The sequence below is a fragment of the Chinchilla lanigera genome, unplaced genomic scaffold (genome assembly GCF_000276665.1).
Source record: "Chinchilla lanigera isolate Chin_1 unplaced genomic scaffold, ChiLan1.0 scaffold00004, whole genome shotgun sequence".
NCBI lineage: Eukaryota > Metazoa > Chordata > Mammalia > Rodentia > Chinchillidae > Chinchilla > Chinchilla lanigera.
In genome coordinates, this window is record NW_004955405.1 from 3,289,506 (window position 1) to 3,310,413 (window position 20,908).

General features: G+C 33.4%; 1 protein-coding gene across 1 annotated transcript in view; it reads left to right on the plus strand.

The window, feature by feature from the left end:
- Positions 1-2,287: 2,287 nt before the first annotated feature.
- The window catches only part of Grid2 (glutamate receptor, ionotropic, delta 2), a 1,119,457-nt gene continuing 1,100,836 nt past the window's right edge, over positions 2,288-20,908 (plus strand). The window contains exons 1-2 of the mRNA XM_005374673.1: positions 2,288-2,394; positions 7,370-7,549. Coding sequence (XP_005374730.1) covers positions 2,288-2,394; positions 7,370-7,549 — 287 coding nt within the window. The remainder of the gene's footprint in view (positions 2,395-7,369; positions 7,550-20,908) is intronic.

Here is a 20,908-nt window from a genome sequence, read left to right on the forward strand (position 1 = left end):
GAGAGAGAGAGAGAGAGAGAGAGAGAGAGAGAGAAAGAAAGAGAGAGAAAGAGAGAGAGAGAAGGCTTGGACATATTTCCTGTAGGAAAAAGTGGCAGGAGAGGCAATGTTACAAATTATAGTGGACAATATATTCATCCAAGATACTAAACTAGCTGAAGTATTAAATAAATATTTCCAAATGCATTTAGAAGGCAGAACATCCATTATGATTTGGATCTGAATCACTATGACCAAAGTAATAAGACAAAAAAAATTCTCGTATTTGAATTTCTTTCAGTAATGTATGGCAAAGATACAAAGAAATTTCTAAGTCTAAGTGTATTTCTTTTGTTTTTTTTTTCCAGTACCAGAAATCGAACTCACGACTTCACGCTTGCCAGGCAGGCGCTATGCCACTGAACTAAATCCACAGCCCCCAAGTGTATTTCTTTTAACAGTCAATCTACAATATAATCTTTCACTAAGTATATCATTAGGAAAACAGTTTTATCATTTTTCTAGGAGCATGGCATTTTTGTCTTCTAACAGCATAGCTAGTGATAGAATTTCTTGGTACAAGGTTCTGGTTACAGTGGTCCATTTTTATTTCCCTGCCTGTCTTATAGTAAATAGATGTTTGTAATGTTAAAGATAAGTCAAAGAACACTTTTGTCCCATAATTTGAATCATTCAGTTCTACTGTTTGCAAAATTTATAGAAGGACTGGTTGAATTGACCTCTTTATCTGATGCAAGAGACAGAAAAGAAAAACAGATAGCATCGTCAAAATTATTTAAAACACAACTTGTGTGTTTCACAATCTCCTTTAGACAATTAAACTATTTATTCAGGAAACTCAAAAAGATAACTAAATGAATTCACGGCAGTGTTAACCTGACTAATTAATCCTTGTTAGTTGGAATATGAATATAAGTGTATTCACTATGCATTTTATTTGTGTCATTTTAAGGATCATTGTTTTAAGATGGATTTTGGTATTCTTTGCCTCCATATTTCCATTTTTACTTTTAAAAATGTAAACAATAATGTTATAAGTGCAATGTGACATTACAAATAATTCTCAAGGTTAGAACTATAAATTTAGTATCCATCCCTTTGGATAATAATTTTTTATTATTTTTTATGCAAGCTTTTAAAGCATATACTATGATAGTAGTCTGATTATGTATTAATGGAGACATATTTGATCATAGAACTGAAAAGTTATAAACTTTTTAAATAGTATATATATATTTATATATATACTATAAATACTTTTATATACTTTTGTTCTTTTTTTTTTTTTTTTTGGTTTTTCTCCGGTACTGGGAACTGAACTCACGACCTTGCGCTTGCCAGGCAGGCGCTTTGCCCCTGAGCTAAATCCCCAGCCCCATACTTTTAAAATATATACTTTTTATATACTTTTTTATATATACTTGTTTATATACTTTAAAATAGTTTATATACTTTAAAATAGTATATATATATATGTATATATAAATGGAGATATATATGGAGAGAGACAGAGAGAGAGAGTGCTACAATAGTGCAAGGCAAAATCATCTAAACTCAGTTTTTATGGACCAAAAGCAGAAAGGGAGTGCCATATTGCTTTGGCAGCCTCTAAACATGCTCTATTTACACTGCATCTTTGTTATAACCTAAAGATATAATTTAAAACAGAGTCTTACAGAAAGGAGAAGGATTCGTAGAGGAAAACCAAGTGCAAAGAAAGAGTAGTAGGCTAGATATGTGTCCAAATGGTGAGAATATTTTTCAAATACAATACAGACCTCACCTTGGTGGAATAGCTAAGTGAATTCTCACTGTGGGAAACAGAATTTCCTACAGCATTCCAAACTGCATAAAAGATGAAAAGTCCAGAATAGATGAAATGAAATCAGAAACCAAAGCTGAGCCCCAAGGGTTTAGCATTCCATAAGAAAAGTAAGGATAATATGCTTCCCAGTAATTCATTATCATACACAGAAAGTGCAGTGTTTCATTCAGAGGAAAGACTGCTCTAGGCACTGACTGTTTGGAAATGAACAGAATGTCCTTGCTTTTGAAAAGCTTGCTATCTAGTGAGAGAGAAAGACACACACATACACATACACACACACACACATCATTGAGCCACATAATAAATATAATCACCAGCTCAGCCTAAAATGTGCAGGGCAGGAAACACACAGATAAAAATGCCTCCTTCTGTCCTGGACCATAAATGAAGAACACACTGACTAGTTGATATTTGAGTTGAATCTAAGAGTGAATGTTGATTTCAAAAGCAGATGCGAAGATGACCAAGAGTCCAGGCCCAGGAATTAGCGAGTACACAGATGGAAAACCACTGCACACGGCTGCATGGGTCTGTGGCCCAGGAAGCTCCCTGAGGAACAGCAGAAAGTGAGGCTGGCACTGTATTCAGGGACTGGGTTGTGGAAGTTTTCGAGTGGATTTTACCTTGACATGACGAGAACCTATTGAAGGATGTAAACACTTTTAACTGTCAAATGATACTACCTGATTCTGCAATTTGTACTTACAAGTGAGGGCTGCTAGGGTCTGGTTTGATGGCTACTGATACTAAATCCTGTATGGATTTCATAATATCTTCGCAGTAGAGGAGCAGGAGGGTGGAAAGGCTTTAGCAATACAGTGGTACCTCCGCGAACTGGAGTCTTTCCACAATTCTAGTCACAAACCGAGTTGGACAAGAACTGAATCAAATGCAGTGTTCAGTATTGGCTTCATGGGGAAAGAGTGTACGGATAGGAGAGAGGAAAAAGTATAGAATGTGTTCTAAGTGTTGAGTCTGGTGCTATGTAAAGTATAAAATATGGTGTAAGAGTCTGTAAAGAAGAGAAAGAGAACAAAGAAAATTTCAAAATAATAAAAGAGAAAGGATTATGCATTTATCCCACCTTCACTGTATGAATAACTTTTGTATGGTGAAAGCTCCTTTCTGTAGATGAATTTCATCAAATGCAAAGGGGAAGATAAAATTAGGGAAACACTGTTTTGCAACTTCTTACAAAACAGTATGTTCTGGTGATGATCATTGGTGGACATATAATTAGATGAATACTGACAGAGAATTTCATAAGGTAGGTATCAGGTTGATGTCATCTGGACCTGACAGTAAACGTCAGCATTACTGAGATTAACGTGTTGAGATGTGTCATGATAGGAAACATACAGTGCACTGTGCAATGCATTCTGCTTTGAAAATAACCCATATATCCTGTGCATGTACCAGTCCCCCACAGTTAAAATACTGCAGACATGCACTAATAAAAGTAAGTTTAATATGCTCCCCATAACATCGCAATTTTAGATCTAATTGTCAGTTTATGGAAAAGACTGAGACTAGTGGAGAAAACTAACCAACAACCAACACCACAAATGAACACTCAGAGCAGTGTTCATAAAATGAAGAGAGGTGTAGAGGTGACCAGCACGTCTTTGAAAACAGACACTAGAGATGCAAGAACTGTGGACGCTGTTTCTGCAATTGTTTTATTTTTATTTGAGCATAGCAACTTTATAAAGAGCTCTCTGAAGCAGTCAAGACAACTTGAATGTAAACCTGGGCTCTACTTAAGGTTTACTGTTAACTAGTTGGATGTGTGATCTAAGAAACACATTTGTTTATTTACAAATAGACATAGTACATTAGATTTTATGTAAAGTCAAATGAAAGGAAATAAAATCTTTGTGAAGGGTTAGAAAGAATGAGGTTGGGACTATTTATTAATCACTAGCACTTAGTAGTGGATGTCAGTATATCCTGGATTGGTGAGTGTTCACTGTATTAGATGCTCTTTCGTAAGTTTGCAAATTTCTACAGTGAAAAAGGGAAAAGAGTTTAATTTTCAGGCAGCTGGTTTGAGGTGTCCATGAGATACTCTGGTGTAGATCTTTAGTAAAAACTAATGTAAATGTGCATTCTTGATTATTTACAAATGAAATCCACAAAAGAACTTTATGCAGATTACATAGTGAAAGTATAGTCAGCATGTGTCTTAGGGCTTTTTCTGGTTTTCAAAAACATATTAAAGATTGAAATAAAAGATGGATAATAGGAAATAGGAAGAAAGAGCTCTTGCAAAAGTGAAGGAGACCAAGAGATGGAGGCAAGGGAGGAAGCAGATGCAAAGAGTCACTCTGTGTTATAAGAACACAGAACTCCTGACTGGGTAAAACCTTTCATTTTGGCTCACAACTCTGGTTAAAGGTCCCAGGCTTTGTTAGATGATGGTGTTTCCTGGAAAAACCTTAGACAGAGAAGGGTGTTGCATGGTGACAAATGGGGGGCACAAGTGCTTGTCCTCAGATCTTCCCCTCTGTCCTTACAAAGCCATTGCTACTCAGTCATAGGGGTTCCCTCCTAACAACCCTAACAGATCTTAATTACCTCCAGAAGCTGTTACCTCTTACTACCATGGTAGGGTTAAGTTTCTACCATCTTAGTACCTCGCAAAAGGAATTACACTGTAACATAAATTTCAAAAGTTCAGACTATACTCAAAGAAGACACCAGGAAAGAGAGAAGGTGGGTAGAGGAAAAATCAGTGTCTGGAGCCAAGAGAAATCCAAGAGTCAGGAAGAAAACCAGGATGATATTACAAAAATAGGAGAGACTCTAAAATGACACATGTACCTTCATATAGGGTACGTATTGCAGTGTACATTAGATCTGCAAAACGTGAACTGTTATTGGTGATCCAAGTTAGAGAACATCTAGAAGACTAACCCTGGAGAAAAGAGAGGGACTAGAAAGTGGGGTAGAAGTGGATTCGCAGGAAGTTGAAACATCAGACATCAGCGGGAGTTCTTTGCATTCTTTCAGAGATGATCTATGAAAGTCTTTCCTTTTTAATTGTAGCTGGAGTTTCATATTTATTTTTGGCTTTACTTTTTCACTTTATTTATTAGTGGGGAAGTGTCAAAGCAATCGGATAGAGAGGGCAAGCTCATTGTGCAGGCGTAGGCTTCTCACGCCCCGACTGAAACTTGTACTCACTAACACAGGCCTCACGGGTTGGTACCTTTTCAGGGTGTTGCAGTGTATGTGTGAGAACACAGCATTTTGCAAGAAGCTAAAAAACATCATGTTGGCCCTTATCCCACTTCCCCTTCCTTTTCACTCACCACAGTTGTTGAGCGGCCAGTAGCCATTTTGAAATCCTACAGAAGGACTTCACGTTGGCAGTACATTTAATTTAGCCTGAGTGTGCTATGCTCATGCAATCCAGATAGATTTTAAATTACTCTGTCTGGCTGTAGGAATGGTGTACAGGAATCTCAATGGAACAACTGTGAAAACTCATTGTGATATGAAAGTTCAAAGCCTTCCTTTGTCTTGTAATATGAAATTTCCCTATGGTGCCTAGCCTTAGATGGAAACAGCAAGTTGAAGAATACAAAGTTTGAAATATAGTCAGTAAGAAAAGTTAAAAGTGAAGGATTTAGTTATCTATCAATCTTAAAGTTCAGGGACACACTAAATAATACAGTAGTCTTAATCATGCATATATCATCTATTTTTATTTTTATAAATAATCGCATGAACATATAATAAACCAAATTCTCTTCTACAACATAAATCTCAGAATTACAGGCAATATTTAAATTTATAATTGCTCATGTGGAAAATAATTTTAGCACATTTTTCAAATTTGACATTAGATGGAATTTAACCAAAAGTATTGTCATCTGAAAAATAGTTTTATAATATGTAGCCAAAGATAATGACTGTTACAGAGGTACATCAGGCAGTTAGTATTGCTTTTCTGCATTCTGTGTTTTAGGGATATTTTGCTAATTTTAAAATATATCTTTTTCAGTGATTTCTTTTTATTCATTCTAAATAAATTCAGTAGTCATCCCTTATACTGCTTTCATAACTTTTTATTTTTCTCAGAGAAGTTTTCATAAAGCCTGGATGAACACGGGTAGCATAGTCAATAAAGATGAAGGTAGCTTATAAAGGTGAGTTTGAATGGACATAGACAGATAGATGGATAGATGATAGATGACAGATGATAGATGGATAGATAGAATTATAAAAATTCTATTTTTTTTTAGCTTTTGCCTAAGGAATAACAAAAGCCACTAGCTTTTAGTGACATAATTAATTTTTCATTTTAAAGGAGATATTTTGAAAAATCTTGAGGCTTGAAGGATTGGATACAAACACAGAGTTTGACTTCCACCCAGCCTGTGGCTCCTTCAGGGTGGATTCTTTCTGCTCCTCTCCTAACCCCGCTGCTGTCCCCTTGTGTAGAGCCCCATTCATCCCTGCTCCTTCACAGCACTTTTTCCATTCCAGCTGAAGAGCAATGAATTCTTTTTAGAGGCAAAGAGAAAAACTTTCAAAGAGAATCTTGCCTCTTTGGCAAATTTCAATAAAAGCGCTAGCATTTCTTATGAATAAATCTAAAAAGTCAAGTACTTCCCTGAAGTACTTTGTCCTTGGTGAAGCATAGTAAGGCCATGATCAGAAATTTAGAAATAGGTAATTGCAACAGGACTTTTGGATGATTGTAGACTAAAAAGGAATAATTATTTTGCAATGATGTGATTTAAAATTTTTAAAACGTTTTTATTCTAGATTAAAAATTATTTTATTTAAAAGACTATAAATGCTATGTTTAACTGAAATACAATTGTTAGTCTTTGGATGTACTTTTCAACAAAAATAGTTTATTCAACTATTTGGCTTTTTTAAATCTTTACTTTCACTTTTTTCTCAGAATGATGGGCAATATTAATTTTTAACTGGGATTCTGAAGTTGATCTGAAGTCATCTTCTGAACTAGAAGTAAAAGTTATATATTGAAGGCAGTTTATCATTTCACTTTTTATTGGCCTATTTAATAACATTGTTGACAGACTTACAAAATTAGGTGCTATTTTGGTTCATAGAGCCATTCATTTCATGTCACTAATGTATGCAATCCGAATTTGGTCCATATTTTTAAAATCTTTGTGAAATTCTAATTGAACTTATCTTTTCTAATGATGAAATCAGGGTAAATCATGGCAGTATAATTGGGAAAATTCAAAGTGAAGATTTGCAGTAAGTCTTGAGTTTCAATCTTTAATCACTTAGCTTTTTCTCATTGAACATGTGTGAAATAATTTTCTTTTAAATTATAAATGCTAAAATGCTTCTGTATTCTTTAATAATTAACGTAATGAACTAGGCTTCTTTTTCATCACTGTCAAAATAGCAGTTTTCAGCAAAATTTCATTTTTCTCCATAAATTCTTAAAACTTCTGTGAAAACTCTGAGAAGAATGCTGGGCTGGAAATCTTAGGATGTTGGTGAGGGCCACAGAAAGTATCATTTGCCATTTACTTTCGTTTCTCACAGCTTTGTGGTTAAAAGATACTGGCTCTGTTACTGGACAGATTTCAGTGAACGCAGTGGTCTTGAACTGGGGAGCAGTGAACTAATTCACTGCACCATGATACCGAAGTCGATCCGACTTCGCATTTCGATCTCAATGATGAAAATAGTTAATAAAACACAGGCCATAAATTTAGGCCTCAGGTAAATTATTTTATGAGGAAACATAGAAAAAGTACATTTGTGTCTTTTTGAAGACCAATATCCTCATTTAGGCAACAATACTATAGTGATTTCTCTACCTTTTACTGAAAATTGACTATTTTGAAAATGAAATATTTACAAATTCTTATAGCCTAAAATTTCATCAATTTTATCTTTTTGCTTTGTATTTTTAAGATATTTTTGTAATTTTATTAAAAATAACACAGAATTTTGTAATCAACTAGGAAGAGAATATGAACAGTTATTACCCTGTGCAGTTACTCAGAAGAGGTAAATATATCTGTAATTGCAGTACTCAGATGGTCATACTACAAAATTCACATTTAGAATGTAAAAGATACAGCTTTGACATGAAGGTACTTAAGTAGATACACTTTTTTTTACTTTTATTAGTGCATGTTTTTAATACATAATGATTACATTCACTGTAGAGGATTGGAACATGTACATAACTCATTTCAATTTTATAATTTTTCCTTACCTCCACCCCCTTTTATTTTTTCTACATCAGATTCACTTATTTCTAAGGCCTTCTAAAGTTAATTTTCATATGTACGGATGTACAACCAGACTAATAGGACAACCCTGAAAACATGTTGAAAATTGTACTAGTGCCACTATCTCAGTGGCACAAGTGCCTGCCTGGCAAATGCAGGGTCCTGAGTTTGACTGCCAGTACCAAAAACAAAAAAAACAAGCAAAAAAAAATCAGAAGAAAATTGTCCTAAGTCAAGGTACACTTTTAGATACATTGTTCATGCTGCATTACAATACTTTTTATTCTCTTTTCATTTTCCTTTTATCTTTTATTACACAGTGTATATACAGAATTACACATATAATATATATATACATATATAATATATATATGGAAAAGTTTTTCATATAAGAGAAACCATGTCATATTTAAGCTTGTGTATTTGAGTTACTACAGTTACATTGTGTTTCAAAGTGCATCCACTTTCCCACAAATGACCTGAGTTTATTTTTTGCGGCAGAATAGTTCTCCACTGTGTATAAATACCACATTGTCTTTATCCATACATTTAGTGATGGAAATATAGACTATTTCCAAGATTTAGCAATTATGAATTATTCATTTATAAACATGAGTAAGCATACATCACTGTGGTATTTTGTCTTTAACACTTTTGGAAAGATACCTAAAAGGGAAATAGCGAGGTCAAATGGAATTTCTACTTTGAGTTTTTTGGGAATCTCCATATTGATTTTCATAGTGGCTGTCAGTTTACAGTCCCACCAACAATGGAGAAGGGTTCTTTCTTCCTGTAGCCTCTCAGCATTTGTTACTGGTTGATTTCTTGATGGCAGCCATTTTTTCTAGGGATAAAATCTTGGTGATATTTTAATTTGCATTTTCTTTTTCATCTATTTACTGGCCATTTGTATCTCTTCATCTGAGATGTATCTATTCATCTTATATGCCCATTTTTATTGGGTCTTTAAATTTGGGGTGTTTAATTTTGGGGATTCTTTTATACATTCTAGATACTAGTCCTTTGAGGAGTAACTAGCCAAATTTTTTTTCCCATTCTGTAGGCTATCTTTTCATTGTGTTGGTTATTTCCTTTTCTATGCAGAAGCTTTCTAAGAGAAACCAAGCTTTTTAAGCTTTTTAAGTTGGTAAAACCACAACAGCAACAACAAACAGACTCATGGATCAGTGGAACAGAATAAAAAATACACAGACATGTTATGTTTGATAGAAACATAATTATCAAAGTAATATTTATATTTCTAACATGAGGCTATCATATAAACATTTTTAATTTTCTTACAAATGTTTTTGTACTATATATGTACTTCTTCTTCAAGTACTAATTAATAAAATTGCTTGAATAAAATCAAATATTTTTTACTTATTTCCTATAACTTTGATGATGCCAGAGAATAAATACTCCCAAATCTAGAGCTACTAACTGTAAACTCCCTGTGGCTGGAAATAGTGAGGAACGGGTTAAGGAAGCCTGAGCCAGCTGGTCAAATACAGTGGCAGTAAGAATGCTAACAGGCCAAAGGTCCTGCAATTATAATTACACGGATATGACCAAGAGACAAACTAAGAAAGAATTTTCAGTTGTAAATGTCTCAGACTGTGTTACTATTTAACAAAAAGGTGAGACTTCCCTAAAAATATCTAAGTTAGTATTACACAGTATTAGAAACACCCAAACATATTAGTAGTAATAATTTATAAATGAGCCAGGTGTAGTGGTAAATCCCTGTAATTGTAGCACTCTGGAGGCTGAGGCAGGAGGATCACTGCAAGTTTGAGGCCAGCCTGAGCTTTGTAGCGAACTCAACACCAGCGTGAGCTATAGTGAGACCTTGTCTTGACAGAATATATATAAATGCTGATAACTCTTCCATGCATTTTATTCATGGCTTACAGAGCATCTAGAGAATTAAGATGAACTATAATAATGGATTTACATAAAATTCTCCAATAAGAATTGTGTTATTTTAGTTTTTGCTTACTTTACCACATTATTTTTTCAAATCCCATGTATGTATGAATATGAAATGCAAAATGGAAATATATTTAAAATTTTTGCCATTTTATATATTTCTTTGAAAGAAATATCATTTTGTATCCCTCTTTTTTTCCCTCATATGCTTCTTGCTCACCAGTTTTTCTTCCAAAATTCATCTGATCTGAGTGAATACTACCATGAATGTCTAAGTATGATGAGCAGGTGTTAAGATGCCATTTTCAAAATTAGACCTCAAAAACTTGTTTTTCTGTTTGTTTCCATATGAATACTCTAGATGAGTAGTTACTATGTCTTTATCAGCAGTGCTTTTTATAACATAACACATTCAGGATACAGCTACCACAAGAACAGTAGATTTGGAATCAACTATAAAAAGTACTTGTAGTTTTCTTTCTATAAATAGGGTCACTTTAGCTTGAAATCAAAAAGGCTCAATGAAGCATGAATTTATTCTCCTTCTCTGTAGCACATAATTTCATTACATAATGATAATGGTCTATTTTAAAATGTTTTGTATTTTTTATTTTGCCAATTAAATTTACCACTATCTGTTCATTGTAGTTAGGAAGAGGGGCTTCCTTTTGGTTAAGGACATGAAATTTTATCCTGATATTATTAAATAATTTATATCCATACTGTGATCCTTTAGAGAAGCTTATTTTCAACCTAAACCAATATGTAATTTTTTATAGAATGAATAACAGGTCTTTTGGTTTTCAACAGGATGAGAGATAAAGTTTGATAGACACATTGTGTCTCAAGTGAGCTGAGCTCAGTGAATCCCTTTAATTACAGTAGCAAATTGGGTTTGTAATCATTCTAGTATTTAAATATAGTTTTTTAAAAAGGCATTTTGGTGATGAGCAAAGAATAGATTATTTAGGTTTGAAGATTTTTATGTAAGTATATTTCTTCATATTTTTCCTGGTTCAATTATTCTCAAAAAAGTATGTTACAGTATATGAGCAATTATACTTTAAAGGGCCTGTTTTGGAAGCAGCTCTATGAAGCACTTGTATTGTAAGCAGGGATCATGGTTTTTATTTGTAGTCTATTCACACCTGCAAAGATCTTTCACGGTTAAAAAGTGACTTGGCACACAAGCTGTGCTCCGACACTTGGGGAGTGTGTGTGTATGTGTATGTGCCTGTATGTGCACATACATATAAGCATGTACCTATTTTAAATTTGGAAAAGGGTATGCAGAAAATTAACACTAAGAAATAGATATAAGATAAGAACTCATGCCCCATCTTTGCAGTTTATGAAACATATCAACAGCCCTTTCTCCATATCTATTAGAAAAAGTCTACTAATCTAATCTAAATCCTTCAGATTAGAGTTTAACCCTATATATTCTAATTCTTTTCCCAGAAAAAGCAATCATAATTCTTCTGCAAAGCCATAATTGTCTTTACTGTTCTGGCTTTGTTGGTTTACTTAATTATTACTTAACGTGGATGCTATTTCTAACATCTTAATAGTAGTATCTACTTGTGAGTGTGTATCAAAGGCTACCCTCATGCTCAACATTTTCTGCCTTTTCTCAAAATTTTTCAAAATAGTTCTTGACATACAGATTGTAATGTAAACCTAAGATCCTGTACCTAAAAAAATGTGAATCATTATTGTAGCTCTTCTACATTCTTTACGGAATTCAAATATGTATCAATTTCATGTGCCCCAGACCATATCACTGTCTTACACAGGGACTGAACTGGAATGATTGCTTTTCCTGTCAGAGGGGAGATTGTAATTAAGTGTGAATGAATGAATAAAAATATGGTACTCCTACTAGTTGCTTGGAAAAAACAAAACACACAGAATGCATGTAAGTTTGTTTCTCACGAGAAATACTGACTTGGACCTACACAAAGAAAATTTAAAAGGTAAAACCTGTATCCAGAAGGCTTGTCTAAAGGAATTCTTTTAGTTTACATAATGTAGGCCAAACACTCGGCACACTAAGTACTCTATAAGTAGCTGTTGCTCCACACACTCTGTGAATTCATAGATACAACACTTGTCTATTCCTGTATCCTTAGCCTTGAGAGATGTCCTGCTATAGGGAAGGTTCACAGAATGATGTGTTAAATGAATACATTAGTGTGCAAGGTGCTGGAACAAAGGAAAGTCAGAGCATCTGAAGATCCAGGAGGAACATTCTGAGAGGAATTGTAAGGAATGTGAGCACTATGAACTCAGAGGAGCATTTCAGAGTCTTTCAGTCACACCCACGCTGCCAGAGTGCTTCCCGCGCACACTTGGTCACACGCTTTACTTTTGGGGTCCAATGTAGTATTGGCTCAGTCTTTCTCTAGATTTGAAGTTAATGTTTTTATCTTTCTTAAATTTACATACAGTATCTTTTTTTCCGTATAGTCATTAATATGGAATAGTGCCTTTTTATGCATTAATGAAAAAGTAGCAAGTAAAATTTAGCAAAAAGTAAAATGTTGAATTCATTCATATTGAATTATACATTTTTCAAGCTAGTACCCCCTTTCCTTGACAGTGTTGATATACCATTTCATAGTTAACTCTTTTTAAATGTACATTGAAATTCTGATCACTTAATGGTGTTTTACAATTGTAATAAACATAGGTAATGATTTTAGTTTCCCTACTTATTTACATTTCAAGTAGAAAAAAATAGCTCTGATTGGCAATATTACATTTAAAGCATCTTGCCAGTTATTAAGGATTTGATGATTCCACTGATAACAGTTTGATAATTACTAGTACATGCGTCTTTTCCAGGCATTTAGCCACTTCTCATTGCTGATATGTATTTGAATAACTGTGCCAAGAACCTGCCCCAGAACCTTTATATATAAGAATAAAAATTCTATTATCAAAGTGTATCTGTTCTGCAGTGTAGTTTAGTCTGATATAATTTGAATAGAAAGTGAATGAGTTGAGCAAAACAGCACAGAAATAAACAATGATGTATAATTGGTCTATTTTTCTGATTACTTTAATAACCTTCTGATGCCATCAGATCTTTGTATATCACGATTTAACTTTAATTTAGAATAGCACACTACTAGGAATCATGCCCATTTCCAGTCCTAGCTGTGACACTAAACTGCCGGGATTCTAATTTTTCCAATTGTAGGCTACGTGCTTTCTTGCATCTTAAATACAAATTTCGAACTTCGATGAAAAAATTTTCAACTAATAGTACTGCTTTTCTCAAGATAGTAAAAGGCTGACTACTGGAATCTTGCAGATTCTGAATATTTCTTTAGAACAACTAAGTATGACATGTTTACGCTGTTTCAGTATAAAAATCTTGAGAGCTAGATATTTCATAAATAATAATGATGTATTTACAAAAACTACACTTTAGGGCAAAATATTAATGTAGCATGAATGCAAGTAGTAAAACTAGTATCAGCTATATTGCTATGGGAAATAATATTGAGAATAATTATATTGAAGTGTATAATGCTACTTTGGGAAATCCATCAAAGAAAATATTCACATAGTGACTAGATGAACCACTGTCAAGGATATCATAGAGGAAATTTAAAAAGTTCATAGGGTAGACATTTGATAAAAATACATTATATACACAAAAATTCACTCCAAAATGTGAAATTATGGTATGGGGTAGGGCAAAAGGGTGATCAGGGGGTATTTAAATTTGGCATGTGAGTGTACAGGTCTGCCAGTGTGAAATTTATTAATCTGGATAATCAGTATGCATCAAAAATGTGGGATAAATGAAAATACCATAATTTAATTTGATAGTTTTATAATGCTCATATCTAATCAATCATTGAGTCATCTGAAGATTACATAAAATTTGAAGAAATTTTGTTGCAAGTGGCTGCATATTTAAATAACTCAAAATGATCGCTACTTACACCTTTAAAGATAAGTAGAAAAAAATGAGAACATTTTGATTTATGTTTTCACATGATTTTTGTTGATGTGTAATGAATTTATCAGAGGTATTAAAAATGAAAATAATAGTTTTTTACTGTTTTACACAGAAATATATTTAAATAAACTCATATAGAACTCTTTTTCCTTCTTAAAGAAAATTGTAACATGAGGACGTATTGCCCAAGTGTTTAGAATGCTGTAAGTATAAGGGAAGGCAGTGGTGGAAAGCAGCTGGGCCTGACAAAGATTTCATTGTATTTCCAACTTAAATAGAGTCCGCTCACCTTAATTTTTTTGCTCTTTTATTTGACTGTGCATTATATAATCTCACCTCTCTCAGTACATGTATAGTCTGTGAATTTTGGTTTATGGAGTTGTATTTTCAAGTTTGACAAACCTAACTCTAAAGTCAATAGGTAGCAGTGTAATTCTGCACGACATAATCATCCTCAGCCTCTGTTTTCACGTTTGTAAAATGGGAATTACAATTCTTACATTTTAGAGAAATTAAGTGTAAAAATTAAGATAACGTCCTGAATACCAAAATTTTGAGTAAATTTTGAGCCCTTATTATTATTTTCTGTTATGTGCTTTCACTCAGGGGTCATAAATGCCTTGCCTGGAGACAAACCAAAAAAAAAGAAATAAAAGTTTAGAATTTTAAAAATATGAAGTAATTTGTTGGATATAACTTCCTAGGAAAAAAGGGAAGAAAAATTATTCAGTGTATCTCTTGCTCCATTTATCTCACTTGTCCAAGTTGCCTAGAATTATTATCCTCTGTCCTGTCCTGTTATTGACTGTAGTCTTTCTAGTTTGCAATTTGAATGAATGCATTGGAAGAGTAGTTTTTATTATGTCTGTGCAATCTTCAACTTAATCATCATCTTTTAAATATATGTTTAGAAGATCAAAGTATTGCTAAAGAAATGAAAGAGAAAAGTCAATTATGCTGAGATTCCCAATGGTTTTTCATCACTGGCTAGCTAAATTTTTCTCCAGTGAGATTATCTAGTGCTTAATTAAAGTGATGTTAAACACTATTTACTTTATAGTGTAAATAAACCTGTAATTTGTTATCAAATTTGTAAATAGACATACAATGAGGTTTGTAAGCTGGAACATTTTAGAACAGAGAATTATTTATCCCCTGCCTAAAGGATTTTAACAATTTTACTTCATTTTTGTGAATGCATAGACATTTTTATTGTATCCTTTCAAAATAGGATAATTGAGGATTCTATAACAATAAAGTTTATCTCAGTTTTACTTTCCTTTACTTTACCACAAGCTGATACTTAAAATCAAAAAGATAACAATGAGTTGGATTTTTGACAAGATAATTGTTCATAACAGACTTAATGCTCAAGCAAGTTTTTTTTTTTTTTTTTTTTTTGTGTGTGTGTGTGTGTAAGAAGTGCTGTAAAAATTATGTGTGAAATGCCCCGGAATAGTCCAGAGAAATACAAATCATGATTTTTCAAGGGGCTACATTGTGATCAAATAAATCAAACTTTCTAATCATACGATAAAAATGAAATCCGTGAAAATTGTGACCTTTATGTTTGAAAGCATCAGAAACGGCGTGGACATACACATTATTTCTACATAGATTTTCTTTTAAAATAATTGATAATATCCAATTTATTCAGTTTTTTCCCCGTAGGAAAATTCCCACCAATCCATATTTAAAATGAGGAATAATACATGGGGATGTATCCTTTTGTGTATCAATATATTCTAAGAGACCAATAATTTGCATGACTATGAAAGAAAACAATTTGAAATGAAAAGCGAAGTTATCATAATAATTTAATGATACTGTGTTTGCATCATCTTTGTGATTTTTACGTGTGTATATTCTGCTGTTTATGTAACTAAATAAACAGTGAGAAATCAGGCCCTTTGCTTAGAAAGCCATTCATTCTACAAATACTTAATGAAGATAAAAAATGTTTAAAGTATTATGTTAGACATTATAAGGGAAGGAAAATCAGAGCTTCCCAAACAGAAACCAGGAGGTAGATGAGGAATTATAATATTGCTGATACTGCTCCTGCTTGGAAAACACAATTCTGTGTTTTTTTTTAAATCTCTCAAAACCAGCAGCACAATAAAAAATTACGATCTGTATTTTGCTGTTCAGGAAATTTCCAAAGTCTATACTACTGGTAAAATGGGAGAGCTAAATGAACAGTCTAAAGTGACTAAAAGGTTCATTTTATCTTTGCTATAGCATACGGCATTTTTAATACAAAGAGCTAACTTCATATAGGTGGCAGTTGGTTCTGTAATAGTTTTATAGAAAAATGCAAATACTGTAAGAATTAATTCATAAATATCTTATTTATTCTTGAACATGTTATTATCTTAGCCTTAATACAGTTTATCTTTTCAGTTATTATGCAATTGTTTTATCAATTCTGTGAAAGAACTGTAGTTTTCAAAAAGCATTCTTATGTTTGCCTTACCTTATGAAATCCATGCAGACAGTTAAGCTAGTTGTCCTTAAACAAAAAGTAGAACCTGGCATACAGAATAAATGCTGAATAATTTAATTAATAAACTGCCTTAGGAATGATATATTCTTGCTAGAACAATTAACATCAGAAAGTAAAGTTTTTTCTAATATACTTAGTGTCGGAAACATCTACTTTTTTACACAAAACGCATGAAATAGGAAAAAGTTGGCAGTGCAAACTTAGAGACAATAATGAAATTCTTTATTATAAAGAATGGTAGTAATCAAATGGATGGTTTGTTTAGGCATTCTATAAGGACGACTTCTAACATTTTTGTTTTACATGGTGATTAAAGTGTTAACAGTGATATGAGAACTGACTATTACAAGGGCTGATTTCAACTCTGTTGCAATATCATGTTGGTAGTTGAATATAGGCCATTATGGGAGTATTTACACCATGGAAATTGGTAGCTATTGAAATGAGGGTTGACTGTCTGTCTATGTATCTATCTATGTATCTATCTATGTATCATCTATCTATCTATCTATCTATCTATCTATCTATCATCTATCTATCCTGAGTTTATTTGTATTGCATATTGCTGGATTTTCATGATTGATGGGTAGAAATAAGGAATGCTAACTCTTCCAAATTCTCAGAAGAGTTTCTCCTGAAAAAACTTGCCTGGTTTCTGTAATTAGCATGTTTTAACTCTGCCTCAATTTTCCATAATAGAAATTAAATCTTGGCATGGTTTTGAAGTATAATGTACTTTTCAACAATGTGAATACTGAGTAAACTAATTAAGACTGAAGATTGCTTAATCATCATTTTAGATTATGTTTTTATCGGAGTAAATGTTGTTTATGAGGTTTTTAAAACTGCAGCACCCTGTGTCAGTGTTCACTTGCTACTTTGGGATTCAATTCGATTCCCTATAGGGGTAAGAACCAGACATCTATAACTTTGTCTTCTGGCTAGTTGTGCCAGCACATTTATGTATATGAATATCATTTTATCATGAAAAAGCTGTTCATTTTCCCTTATATCATAGTCAGTGCAATATATCGATTTTCTGAAGTTAAATATAGAGGTAGTTACAGTATCTGTGAACTGCATTTAACATGTTAAAGAAGCCAGTGTAGTTCAACTTATTCATTTTACAGAGGAGAAAGAATAACCTGAATGGCAAAATGAACTGAATAAAATCACAAAATACACCGGCCTTCTAGCTTATATTAATTTTTTGTTTACTATTTACTTTGCAATATCATACAGCTTGTGTACCATCTATGTCTATAATAAATAATACATATTATTGGTGAAAATGTACAAGTAGTTTTCCCAGTTCCTGACAGAAATCAGGGTAAAATCCTATTGGATGTGAAGAGTACATTTTCACTTACACCACGCCGCATTTCCATGTTCAGTGGCGTAGGATTTGTTTGTCAGACACAGGATTGAGAAATTATGTCGCTACAATTAGATTTTTGTTACAGTTATGGCATTCAAGAAATACATCTTAAATTTTACACTTCAAATTGACTATAACCCTAATGGGTTTAGGAAGTCAGTTGCTTTGATGTGAAATGCTTTGCTTGTGCTACCACCTGAATACAAGTCCCCAAATCCTTGATGTGTGGTGGCTGCTGCATTTTAAGCTAGTTTTTGCTTCACCCTTCCCCAGTATGCTCAAACTGAAAAAGAATGAAATGAAAATCCTCTTTTTTTTTCAAGTTGCTGTGTCAGCTAATGCAAGTGGAAAACATGTTGTAGGTACATAAGGCAGAGGAAATGAGAACTTCTGCTGGAAGTTTAGAACTGCACAAAAGATAAAATGGTTTTGTATTCCAGGTCCCTATGGGTAGCTGCCTGTGAATACCAGAGCAATGCTGGCCTAAGCAAGGCCATTCTCATAGCAGCATCCTCTTGTTCAAGGTCATACCCAACAGTGGAATGAGATTAGCATAATGCTTTAAATATAGGTCTAGTACATTCAAGTTAAATTTTAAAACTTCAGGTAGACTTTCTGTTTAAAAAGTTTGCTTCTAGATTTTAGCATGTGGAATGAAAAAAAAAATGCCTGCATGTATTCCTGTACTTTAATTAGCATTAAATTACTAATAGAAAGGAGTTGAGTTAAATTCAAGATTTTTCTCCTGTCCATAAATTTTAAGAATCTTTAGAAGGTATCCTACATGCTACTCTCAGTATGATACTTTCCCCTCTTTTATGTAACATAAAAGGCAGATACTGATTCAAATCACAGGGACACTCCTTTTGTCTCTTCGTGCCCTTGCATTTCTATACGTGCTAAGGCCAGCACAAATTTTTCCTTTACCAAAATCTTCCTTCAAGGACTTCCCCGAACCCAGAATGCATACTAACATAAATATGAATCTCCAAATATGAGCAATTACTACCCTTCTAATTTATTTCTCCTTGATATCTTTTCTTCTAGGAACATCTCAAAAGACATTCTTCCATTGGACAAACACTTAAAGTACTACACTTTTACATGATTTACTTTTCTCATCAGTTTCAGATATGCAAAGCGCCAACTGCACCATTATAGTCTGCCTCCTGAGAGAGGGGGCCAATCCTTGATCCGATGCAATTAAGAAGAAGAATGTATTCAACCTAGTCAGTTTGTGTGTGAGGTAGAGATTACTCATTGTGGAAGATTCTCTTCCCTTTGAATCACACATTTAGCTAAAATGTCATTGTTGTAGGTGATTTTTAAAAAGAAAACCGACATGAGACAGAAAGGCATAATACTGTCTGCTTCTTGAATATGACCATTTAGATGACCTTTCTTTACCAGAAATTCCCCTCATTATCTTTTCAGATACATCTTTATATTAGGGACAGAAAGACATGGTTGCATAAAAGGAATATTTGAGGCTGAACTTAGAATACTACCAAGATTTTTTGTTAAAAAATGCATTTCTTTCACTATGTATTGGATAAGTTAAAAAAAGGTTTTCTCATGTTTAGGACCATGTTGAATATGTAGGTATACACTGGTAGTTTTTTATAATCCAATGTTAATATGGGTACTAGAACTTGAAAGGCAAACAAGTAAACGGAGGTAATTCTTTGTATGTCCTAGGTTGAAATGAAATTTAAGTTACCGGGGAATAAAATATGAGTCTGAAAATGCTGGCTTTTTGCTTCCTAGTCCTTACTATTTGGATATATTTTGCCTCTATGAATAATCAGGAGTGTATGTCAGTGTGTTCAGTGGATACTTGGCCTTAAAGATAGGTTATTAAACCAGTTTTCAGAACCTGTGCACAGTGTGGAAGTCTTCAAGAAGAAAGCTTAGAGCTTAACACCAAAAGTTGGTATATCACCCCTTATGTCTGTGCTGCCAAAGGTGAGAATTATCACTGGGTCTTTCAGCTGTGAGGTTTAGAGGGGCTAGAAACGAAGTGGCCACAACAGAATTAGAACCTAGTTCTTCTAAATCTCACTCCAGTTTCATCTGAAAAATTATGTCATTTTGAACCAGCTTCTCTGATATTTAAACATGTGGTTCCTGTCATATCTTATTATTTCATTTGAGGTTGTTTTCAATGAGCGACAAGCCTTAGTTTCTCTCATGTAAAGTGATAATTAAGAATAAAATCTCTCTTACTGAACACACACATTCAGGCATAGACGTGTAAGGGTTCTAAAAAGTATTTGCAGGTAACCTTTAAGGACCATGCTGAAAATATATTCTCAGTGTATAATAATACATTTTGTCTTAAAGTATCAATTGATAAAAACGTTTTTAAAAAGTGGGACAATTGAAGGTTCGTGGCCAATGAGCAATAAAGTAATTGGAAATAAGTTAATTTTATGATGTTTTCAGTGTATGTACTTACACAGTGACTGGACAAAAAAAGAGAAAGAAAGAAAATAAGGAAGAAAATAAAACCTGAAAAATATTTAAATTTTCATTCTGGCAAAAATGGGCAATGCAGTACTTCTGCTGCTAAGAACTGTGGTGGGGATACGTTTGCTTTTCTGACCTCGCTCATTGCTTTGTTGTGCGCTGGTAGACCTGATGCAGCCACAGCTTCGAATTTCTTTTTGTGTTCACATGTGACTTCATCCCACAAATAAAGGGGAATTAGTTGAGGTATAAAAATGAATGGAAACTTCAGTGGAAATAACTGTATGCAGAAATAAATAATTCAGGATTAAAAAGGGCCCAAGATTTGGATGGGTGGAGGAGGGAGGAGACAAGGATTCCAAAAATTGAAGATGTGCCATGTACATATACCAAGGCCACACAGTTAATGTGGTCAAGTACTGAAAGCATGCAGTAATAAATTCTTTTTAAATAATAGAAGTAGAGGAGAAGATTAACATAAAAAGAAGACAACGATTTTATGAAAATGGATGCCAATGAGCATGTAATACTCTTATGAAGTTGATGAAGGAAGCACAAAAGGAAAAATTAAATAGGAAAA